Here is an 11,221-nt window from a genome sequence, read left to right on the forward strand (position 1 = left end):
TGGTGGATGGGTAAGTGGATGGATGAATGATGGATGAGCATGTAGCATGGGGCCTGGCACACAAATAAGCACTCGACCTGTTAGCAATTGGGAAAGTTTGTTCCACCTCAAAGTCCAGGGAGAGGGAAAAGTGTTGGGAAACTGACATTTATAACATTCAGAAAAAAAGGAAAATTGCTCAGCTATTGCTTACAAAGCACTCTGTGTGTACCAGGCACTGTGAAGGCCTTTTCTTACATGATCTCGTTTAATCTTCCCGACAACCCTGTGAGGCAGGTGCGGTAACAAGGTCCGTTTCCCAGTGAGGATGAGACACAGACAGGAGAAGCAGTCTGGGCCAGGTCCCACAGCAAACTAAAGGCAAAGCCGGGCTGCAGCCGAGATCTGGCAGACCCTGAAGTCACTGATTTTCCCCCACAGGCCCCAGTATGACCAGGCACCCCTGCCATTTACCTCCGGGTCTGTGTAGATTTCTGGGTCTTTCTGGGGACTCAGGAAAGGGAAGAGGAGGAGGCGGTCGCCACGTCGCAAGTTGAATTCTCGCCCGTCTGCCATGGGCATGGCCAGGTCTGCCACAACCTCGCGGGTGATGAAGGGGGCAGCCGTGAGCCTGAGACTCTCACTCAGCGCGCTGTCTGCAGGGAGTGGGTGCAGGAAGGGTCAGCAGGCTGTCCCCTCACCCACTCCAATGCCACCCAGCTCTCATTTTACAGAGGAAGATGACGAGGCTCAGAGAGGGTACGTGTCTTGCCCACAGTCACACAGCAAGGTGAAAAAGGCCAGATGATGAGATGTGATCTCTGCCATCCCTCAGAGATCCTTGAATGTGAGGGGCTCTGGGTGTGACTCCAAGAGAAGCTGTGAGGGAAAGTGGGAGCTATGCAAATATCATCAGGCTGGGGAAAGAGTGGAGCCTTCAATATCTGTTTCAGCCTACCCAGCACATATTCCCCTGGTTTTCCTCTAGGGTCCACCCCTTCCCACACTCAGGGGTTGGGCTGTTGATTCTTTTTTTTTTTTTTTTTTTTTTGAGATAGAGTCTCACTCTGTTGCCCGGGCTAGAGTGCCGTGGCTTCAGCCTAGCTCACAGCAACCTCAGACTCCTGGGCTCAAGCGATCCTACTGCCTCAGCCTCCCGAGTAGCTGGGACTACAGGCATGCGCCACCATGCCCGGCTAATTTTTTCTATATATTTTTAGTTGTCCAATTAATTTCTTTCTATTTTTAGTAGAGACGGGGTCTCGCTCTTGCTCAGGCTGGTCTCGAACCCCTGACCTTGAGCGATCCACCCGCCTCGGCCTCCCAGAGTGCTAGGATTACTGGCGTGAGCCACCGCACCCGGCCGGGCTGTTGATTCTACACTCAACTCCTGGGATTGGGCTGTAACTGGCCAATCAGAGCATCCCTCTGAGCCCTGTGATTGGTTCAGGATGGGCACATGACCCAAAGAGAGCCAACGAGATATAGTCTTGGGACTTTTGGTGGGAATGTTTTAAGAGAGTCACAGCCCCACAGAGCCAAGAGCAAGTCGGCCTTCAGCTGCTGGCAGCCATCTTGCCGGCCTGAGACTAGAGCCAACACAGTGGGAAATGGAGCTGAGAGATGGAGAGGGACTGAGTAGTCCTGATGATATTGTTAAAGCACCTGGATCCACCTGTGCCTGAAACCACTCCCTCTGGACTCTTTAGTTACCTATCCCAAATAAAATCCGTTTTCCGCTTTAGCCAATTTAAGTTAGGTTTTCTGTCACTTGCTACCAAAAATCTCCCACTGAGACCATGAGTCTCGGGCAGCTGAGACTGGTGCATGGAGATGCCAGGTTACAAAGATGGGAGGTTCAGGGAAACCCTAGATCAGAGGACACTGATAGACCCTGGAGGACAGGAGCCCGTGTTCAGGGGGTGGGGTTTGGGAGAGCCCATGACCCGGTCTTAGAGGCTATCTTGGAGGGCTGACATCTCACCGAGCACGGGCGTGCTGTCCAAAACCTTCTGTGGGAGAGTGGTCATCTGCGAGACAGGCTGCTCCGCCTGCCAGAGGATCTGCTCGAGCTCTCCACGGACGGCGGCCAGGGCCTCCGGATTCTTGAGAAGGAAGAGCAGGAGCCAGAAGGCAGCGGGACCCATATTCCCCTGCAATGAGAAGGAGCCCGTTACACCACCAAGAGGGCACAGCTACGCCATGGACACAGCCCTGGCCCAGGCGTAGAAACCAGCAGGCCCAGGCTTGCTCCCCTGCCAAACACCCAGCATGACCCGTGTCTATCTTCAGCCTCAGGACACGGCCGAACCCGCTCTGTGGCTTTGGCCTGGCCCGATACCGACATCAAGGCCACTCCTGGCATCTCTGACCGTGAGCGAAGTTACTGATCTGAGGTCACACAGGTAATCATCATACCTAATCAGCAAAAAATTGTCAGTAATAAGAACAGGGTGTCAATTAAGACTATCGTTAGCATCTGAGGATGCCTGCCTTGCATCACTGGCCTGAGCCTTCACCATTCCCTAGAGCCACGCTCCTCACCACGTGACTTCCCAGTTCCTCCCACTAAAGAGGCAGTGTGCATTTCCCCTGCCCCTTGAATTTGGGCTCAGCCATGGACTTGCGTTGGCCAATAGAATGAGGCGAAATTGACAGAACACGAGTTCTAAGCATAGGCCTTAAGAGACCCTGTGTGTTTCCACTCGCCCAGAAAGCCCCTGGTCCCACGAGGAGGATGAGAGACTCATGCAGCAGAGCTGAACCACCCTGCCGAGCCCCATTTAGACAGCCAGATCCACAGACCTGAGCTAAATAAATGCTCATTGTTGTATGCCACTGAATTTTTGCAGACGTTTGTTACACAACAATGGCTGACTGGTACAGTACCTAAAGATTTGCTTCCAAATATAATCATTCCCATTGTAATTTGGGATGCAGTATCTCCTTACATGCTTATAGGTTAAAATTCCATCGTCACTTGAAGAATAAATGTGTGTGCTGTGTACACATAAACAACATAACAACATGTATACGTTTAAAGTGCACGGTATATGTGTACAATAAAGTACACAGCAATAATCACTGATGACTGTGAGAGCCATTAATTTCTTGAACAAATTTTTCATTTTGGAGATGGGGTCTCATTCCATTGTCCACCGCTGGAGTGCAGTGGTGCAATCGTAGCTCACTGCAGCCTTGAACGCCTGGGCTCAAGTGATCCTCCTGCCTCAGCCTTCTGAGTAGCTGGGACTACAGGCATGTGCCACCACGGCTAATTTTTAAATTTTTTGGTAGAGACAGGGTCTTGCTATATTGTCCAGGATGGTCTCGAACTCCTGGTCTCAAGCCATCCTCCCACCTCAGCCTCCCAAAGTTCTGGGATTATAGGTGTAAGCCACAGTGCCTAGCCTGAACAAAAATTATTTAAAACTTCCCAACAGATAAACAGTTAGGAAAATGGATAGAATTTCTTGCCCGAAGCCTTCAGCCTTGGCTGAAAACGCTCATACACATTCGTGCCTCAGCTGTTCAGCATGTGGCTGAAACGTATATAGGGCACACTTTAGGGATGCAGACATGGGTGGAATAGCAACTAACCTCGATTTGGGGGAAGATTTTTGTCTCCCATAAATGTCCTATTCAATCATCATAATGGAATATTAAATCGCCATTAAACATCACATCATGCCCAGTCATGGGTAAACATGATTCATTGCAGACACACTGCACATGGGCAAAAGGACACGCACGAGGATATTTATTGCGGGGCTGACATAAGAGCAAAAAACACTGTAAACAACCCCGGTGTCTATCGCTAGGAGACCAATGAGACACATGATGGCCCATCCACAGGACAATGGCACAGGAAGTCGTTACAGAGAAGCCGACTCTGTGCGCACTGATACGGGACCACAGCCAAGAGCACGGCCGCGCGCAAACAGCAAGGGCTCGGGGCGCTGCATTGTGTTTGTCTGAAGAGGACTGTATACGAAGCACAGACCGTCTCTAAGAGGCACAAGGTCGCTGCTGGAACAGAAGCCGGGAGGACCAGAGGACGGGGAGTGGGAGACTGGTTTTCCTTGCACAGACCCTTTTAAACTGCTCGAATTTTTTTAATGGATGCACTCATCTTAAGTGAAACAGAAGGGATGTGAATGATTTCTACAGTGATCTCCAGGGACATGAGAAACGCTCGTGACACAATACTAAAGCAAACAGAAGGCTCAATTAAAGGAACCGCATGGTCTTAACTGCAGAAGAAAAATACGCAGGGAAAGGCTCTAAAGAAATGCGCGGAAGCATCAAGGAGGGCGAGGATTCGTCTGCTTTTGCTTTAGCCCCGTGAATTCGGCATCGAGCAGGCGCCGCGTTCCCGCGCTCAGTGTTTCCAGCAAGCCGGCCTTTTACCGAGAAGGAAAACCAAGTGCTCCCTGGCTGCCACCCACTGCCCCGCACAGAGCGGGGGCGCACTGATACTTGTCAAACAAACATCTGTGTCCCTCTGGGTCAGGGGTGGGGCTCCAAGACAGTGGGAGGTGGGCTGGAAGAGCCCTGGGCTGAGACCAGGCAGAGCTGGTTCAAATCCCACCTCCCCTCTTTTTGCAACTCTGGACAAGTCCCTGTCCCCTCTGGGTCTCAGGACCGTCCTCAGTAGAACGGGGATAACAGAGCCCACTCCCAGGCTGGCTGCAGGGGTCCACTGAGACCAGAGTAGGTGCTCAGAAGTGGTTACCCCTCTCCCCAGCTCCTCCCTGGGTTTGAGAACGAGCAAGGCTCAGGCCCGCCAGCCCTCAGGTCGGGCTGAGACAGCAAGGCCGCCCGCCGTCCACCACTTAACCAGCCTGGGGAATGTGGGCGATAAATAATTCAGCGCTGGGTTAGCTCAGCGCCAAGGCCACTTTATCCTGCCCTGATGGTTGGGCGGGGGCCACCGCTCGTTAATTACCGAGCAGGAGTCAAACACACGGGCACTCGGTTACGCCTGCTTGCAGGAAAAAGCTGTGGCAAGTTAGGGAGGTGACGGAGACCAACTGCACAGATGTGTGTGTGTGTGTGAGTGCGTGTGCACATGTGCCCACACAACTGTGAGATCCCGAATTCACCAGCCTGGAGGTTGAGCTTTCTCCTGTGGGGCCCTGCCTCAGTTTACTCAGGAAGGCATGTCCTGTCGAGCCTCGGTCCCTGCTACTGCGGCCGAAGTCCATGACCCAGCAGCGCTTCCTCCATTCCACCTTTTCGGCGGCGGCAGTGCACCTCCAGGGGCCCACACGCTTGGTGATTCACGGCCACCGTCTCGTCACCTCTGGCCCACACAGTCCCTCTGAGGGAGTGCAGGCACCTGCTGCCCCCGCCTGCCTGGCATCGGCACCCTCGCCCTCAGGCAGCAGCACCCACTTTCCTTCGAGAAGGACCTCAGCTTCCCTCTCAGTCGTGCGGACGGTCCAGGGCTGAGCATCCGCTCCGGACTCCAGGTGTGGGCTGCCACCCACTCAGAGGGGACACGGGACCCAGGCTGGGCCAAGGAGTATCAGGCTTGGGATTTGCTCTAGAACGCACGGGAAAGAGAAGGGACCCCTCCACTGGGGTCGCTCAATTTCCTGAAGGGAACCGCTGTGGGGATGGAGCCGGCACAAAAGAAAGGAAGGGGGAGCGGTCGCGAATTTGGTGTCTTTTAATTTTGTGATTAAAAAAATTTCAAGAAAATAAAAAATACCCCAAGTATAAAAATGATGTGTTAATGTAGGTCATAAATTGTAACGAATGTGCCATCCTGGCTGGGGATGCTGATGCAGGGGGTAGGGAGGCCTTGAGGGAAATCCCTGGACCTTCCTTTCGATTTTGAACCTAAAACTGCTCTAAAAATAAAATCTACTTAAAACAAACCGAAATCTGAAGTGCAATGTGATACCCTGGACTGCATTCTGGGAAGGGAAGAGGGTATCATGGAACACTGGGGACATCCGAATAAAGCGTGGGCTTCAGTTAGCAGTCAGGCACCAGGGCCGACGCTTGGCTTTGATAACGCACTGGGGTCACGTGACATCAGGGAAAGCGAGCGAAGGGCACTGGGGACTCCCTGTACTACCTGTGTAGCCCTTCTAGGACGTAGAATTATTTCGGAATCAAACTATTGAATAAGAAAAATCCTCTTTACAGATGGTGGAACTGAAGCCCAGAAAAGTGACTGGTTCGAGGTCGCACAACTAGCGGTGGCAGAGCTGAGATGCCACCCAAGTCTGTCCGACTCTAAATACTGTGCTTTTGCCTTTCACCCCCTTGTCATTGTGCCCCAGGATTCTTCTTGATGATGACAACCTCAGCTAAGGCTCTGCAGACCCCCGCAGCTCCCACGGCCCAACCCCACCCCTTGGGACCACCCAGGAGTTCCCGGGGCCCTGGGCCAAGGCCGCTGAGCACATGATCGGGGCTGGAGGCACACAAGGATGAAACGTGACTGGCGCATCTTGACGGTAGTGATTCTCAGTCCTCGTTGTCACCAGGGCCAACAGCTCCAAGCTGCAGGGAAGCCTGTCCCATGAGCCCTTAGAGCCGGCCTCTTCTCCTGCCTGGACCTTAGACTCAGCCCACGGGGCCCCACCTCCCAGTGCCCTCCATCAGTCTAGATTGTGAGGATCCTGGGAGATGATGTTTGCAAAGTGCTCAGCAGGATGCTTGGCCCATGATAAGTGCTCAGTATCTTTTGGAATTTTTATTCCTGACTCATCAGCTCTGATCTCACGGTAGCAACCACAGTTACTATTCCTCAGCCTCTCGGCAGCGGCGGTGTCTGACCCAGCCTATCTCCCTGGCTCTCGGGACACTTCCTGCACTGGCCTGTGGGGCGGTGCTCCCTCCCGCTGTCTTCCCACCTCAGGCTCCTCCTCAGCCTCCTTTGCTGGCTGCTCCTCATCTTTCCCACCCTCGTAACTGGGGAGCTGCAGGGCATGGTCCTCTCCTCCCCTGACCCTCGCGCCTGGATCTCCTCCAGTCCAGGTTTCTACGCTGACGACTCTCAAAGGTACGTCTCCAGACTATTCTCCAGGTGCCCCACCTCCATCTCCAATTTGGCGCACCCAAGGCCAGACCCCGATCTTCTCCCCCAAACTTGCTCTTCCCGCCATCTTCCTGGTGCTCGTGGCACCTCTTCCATCCTTCCTGGTTGGGCCAAAACCAGAGTCATCCTTGGCGCCCTTTCCCAAGATCCAGACCTTCCCCTGCCCTCTGCTGCCACCCTGGTCGGGCACTGTCCTCTCCCGCCTGGATGTTGCAGTGGCCTCTTCCCTGCCCCACTTCCTACCCCTACAGTCTACTGCCCCCACTGCAGCCAGAATGATCTGGAATGATTAAGGCATAACAGGACATGTTTTTCTTCTGCTCACAGCCCTCAGTGGGCACCTGTCTCACTCAAAGTAAAAGCCAGAGCCCTCCCCACAGCCTGGAGGGCCCCCAGTGGCCTGGCCCTGCTCCTCCCTGCCACATCACCTCGACCACACCCCAGGGCCTTGGTACATGCTGGCCCTGCCTGGAAGTCCCCGTTCTGGGTATCCACAGGGCTCACTCCCTCACCTCCTCCAGTCTCTGCTCCAGGGTCACCTTCTCAGTAGGGCTCGCTTGACCACTCCTCCTCACCCCTCCCCCATCCGCTTTCCCTGCATCGCCTGTTCTCCGTAGAACTCGTCACCTCTAATGCATTTCAGACACTTACTTGTTTATCAGTTGTCTGTCTTTGCCTGCCAGAGCACCAGCTCCCTAAGGGCAGAGGTTTTTGTCTATTCCGCTCGCTGCTCTAACCACAGCTTCCAGAATGGGCTAGCACACACAGGGCCCTCGTAAATACTCGTTGAGTGTGTGTATCGAGCACTTGCTACCTGCCAGGCTCAGAGAATTTCACACCTATTGCTTCCTTACATCCTCACAGCCACACCTTGAAGAAGGTGCTGCTTCTCCATTTCACAGGTGAGTAAACTGAGGTCCTGAGAGGTTAAGTAACTGACTCGCCAGGAAATGGCAAAGTCAGGATTCAAATCCAGGCCGGGAAGTCAGAGAACCCGTGCCCGCAACCACTGGGCTACACGGCCTCTTGGCTTTGCCCTTGAGACTTTAGCAGGGTTTCCCACTTGCCTGAACTCTGGACACTGCCAACGACTCAACCTCAGAGGACATCCTATCCCCAGCTCCCGCCCAGTTCTCCTGGCCCTACCAAAGGCTGTTCCCTGGACTTTCTGTCACTCAAGCCCCCCGGCCAGCGTCCAGTTCTGCTGACAGAGGTCCTTTCCACAGGGGTTCTGGGGACAGTTTGGAGCGCCAAGTCATCTCTGCCCATAAATATGTTATTAGGCACTAATGGGGACCACCTGCTGATTAAACCCAGCCCCTAGCCCTTGCCAGCCTAGGCCTGCAAGGACAGTTAATGGCCCTGAGAGGGAACTAAAAATAAGTTGCGAGTCGATGGAAGAGGAACCAGAAATGTCAGCCTGTGCAACTGTCACTGCCCAGTGGGGCCAGGAGAAGGGGGCACGGGTCAGGGTCAGGGCCGAGGGCAAGAACCAGGCCTGGGGACCTGCGGCATCCAAGGCTGCCCGCTTTCTCTCACACCCACATCTGGTCCATTACCAAACCCATCGGCTCTGTCTTCTCAAAGTCCCTAAGATCTACCCACCTCCCTGTTACCTCCATGGTCACCAACTGATTCTGCCACCTCCATCTCCTCTTTGCTGCCCCTGCTTCTGCCCTTGCCCCCAAGATCCTGTCTCTCCTTTGCTCAGAACTCTGAAAGGGCTCCCACCTCACCTGGAGAAAACCCCAAGTCCTCACTCACTAGGACCCACCAGGCCCTCCTGCCTCTTCCCTTCGTCCCTCACCCTCTCCCGCACTCTGCTGCAGCCACACGCGAGTCCTGGCTGTTGCCCAAACACTCGGCATGATGCGACCCCAGGGCCTTTGCACTTGTTGTTTCCCTTCTTTGGAATACTCTATCCCCCCATCTCCCCAAGACCCTGAATCTATCTTTCTTGTCATCCAGGGCTCAGATCATGACATTTCCTCAGAGAGGCCTTCCTGACCACGCTGGCTACGGAAGACCCCAGGATCTACCCACAGCCCTGTTCTATCCTGCACATCAGCGTCCAAAATCGCCTGTGTATGTTTCCTTGACTATCTGCCCCCTGCTTCCCCTCCCCTCCAACTAACATGTAAACAACTATGGTCTATGGTGGGTACTCAATGGAATTTTTTTTTTTTTGGAGATGGGGTCTCGCTATGCTGCTCAGGCTGGTCTTGGAGCTTCTGGGCTCAAGTGATCCTCCCACCTCAGCCTCCCGAGTAGCTGGGACTACAGGGGCATGGTGCCACATCCAGCTTCTCAAAGGAACTTTCAAATGATTCTTCGAAATAATTCATTTACACAGTTCAAAAACTGTCAAGGTCATGAAAAACAATGAAAGGCACAGAAACTGTGCCAGGTTAAAGAAAACCGAAGAGGCAGAAAGAGTAAATGTAACATGTGACCCTGGCTTGGAGGCTGGACCAAGACAGGCCATAAAGGACGTTATTGGGACAAGCGGCCAAACTGGAATATGGGCTGTTTATTAGATAATGTTCATGTATCTGGGTTAATCGTCCTGAATTTGGTTACTGTACTGTGGTCATGCAAGAGATGTTCTTGCTCCGAGGAGATGCACACTCACGTAATTAGGGATAAAGCGTCATGGTGTCTGCAACTTATTTGCAAATGATTTTAATAAAATAATGCCAGTAGGGGAAGAGAGAAATCAAATATAGTAAATTGTTAAAAATCGGAGAATCAAGGCGAAGCGTATATAGGAGTTCATCAAACTACTTATGAAACTTTTGTTTAAGTTTGACATTTTTCCAAGTTGAAAAAGAATACTGAATGAATGATCCTGTTCATGATGCTATTCGACAGTAAGGGAAGTCGGGGTGAAGGAGAGAGCTGGATGCATGCGCACACACTCGAAAATACACACCTACATACATGCACACGCACAATCATTTGCATACCTGCACACGTGCACACACATGCACACTCCCACACCCCGGTATGCACACCCACACACGTGTCTGCACATACCTGACAGCACACACACACATGCATTCATATGCACAACCACACCCGCACACCCCTGCGTGCATGCCCATGCCCACCTGTGTGGCCCAGAGCTGCAGCACCAGGGCCCGTGCCTGCATCTCCTCTGACACGCCCATTTCCTCCAGGTGCTGCAGGTAACTCTCCAGCCATTTGCTCCGGTGGGCCCGTGTGGCCAGCCTGGCTGGGGACAGCAGCTTCCACAGGCGACCTTTGATGCTGCACGCACGGTCCTTATCCCCTGTGGGGACAGAGCATACAGAGGGTGGGGATTGGGTTACAGACTCACCCTCTCCCCAAGGACCACCCAGCCCTGACCTCCCATGAGGCCAAGGGTCTTTGCGTGTCACTCCCTGGGGGTGGAGAGTTCCTGTAGGGGAGGAAGACGCTACAGGGACAGGCCCCCAGCACGGAACCCTTGCCCGTCGTCTGTCTCACCCCCAGTAGAAAGCAGCAAGGGGCCTTGTCTCCCGCAGGCGGGATTCTTGTCTGTCTTACTCACCTCTAGTTCCCGGCACCTGGCCCATAGCAGGTGCTCAATAAATACGCATTAACTGAATGGCGTTTCTTTAAGTAGCAGGGAAAGGAGCACTCAACACTGAGCAGCACTCCCCCTTCCTGGGCCTGCTCCCGGAGGTGGGTGTCTGAATAAAACCAACTCCTGAAATGTGGTCACAGGAAGGCAGCCAAAGTTCTAAATGCTTAGTTTATACAACGTGCGGGGTTGACTACCAATGTTCACCGAAATCGATAAGGAGGAACGTAACTATTAATATTTCATTTCCGGCCCTAATTATTTCAGTATTTAGGTTGACAAACAAACCAAAACAAGACAAATTTTAAAAACATTCGCACTGGGAAAACGGGGGCTTGCTGTATATTTGGGACCACAGTAGAATTTGGGCTGATGATGTGTTTTAACACGTGCGGAAAGGCCTGGCGCTGCTCTGTCCAACGGGGCAGCCACAGCCACGGGGGGGCTGCTGGGCATTTCAAACGTGCTGCCCCAAATGCAGGGGTGAGCGTAAGGTATACACCGGACTCCAAAGTCTTAACGTGAGAAACAAAACATACGATAGCTCATTAATAATTTTTATACTGGTTACATGCTAAAATGCTAATATTTTAGATATA

The 11,221-nt window shown here is 53.0% G+C and overlaps 1 protein-coding gene across 1 annotated transcript in view; it reads right to left on the bottom strand.

Annotated features, from left to right (window-relative positions):
- PTGIS (prostaglandin I2 (prostacyclin) synthase) overlaps window positions 1-11,221 on the bottom strand; it is a 46,445-nt gene that overhangs the window by 7,143 nt on the left and 28,081 nt on the right. Inside the window, exons 6-8 of the mRNA XM_012654699.1 lie at window positions 10,147-10,328; window positions 1,964-2,132; window positions 454-635 (exon numbers count right to left, since the gene is read on the bottom strand). Of these exons, the coding sequence (XP_012510153.1) occupies window positions 454-635; window positions 1,964-2,132; window positions 10,147-10,328 (533 nt within the window). The remainder of the gene's footprint in view (window positions 1-453; window positions 636-1,963; window positions 2,133-10,146; window positions 10,329-11,221) is intronic.

Source organism: Propithecus coquereli, unplaced genomic scaffold (genome assembly GCF_000956105.1).
Source record: "Propithecus coquereli isolate 6110/MARCELLA unplaced genomic scaffold, Pcoq_1.0 Scaffold444, whole genome shotgun sequence".
NCBI lineage: Eukaryota > Metazoa > Chordata > Mammalia > Primates > Indriidae > Propithecus > Propithecus coquereli.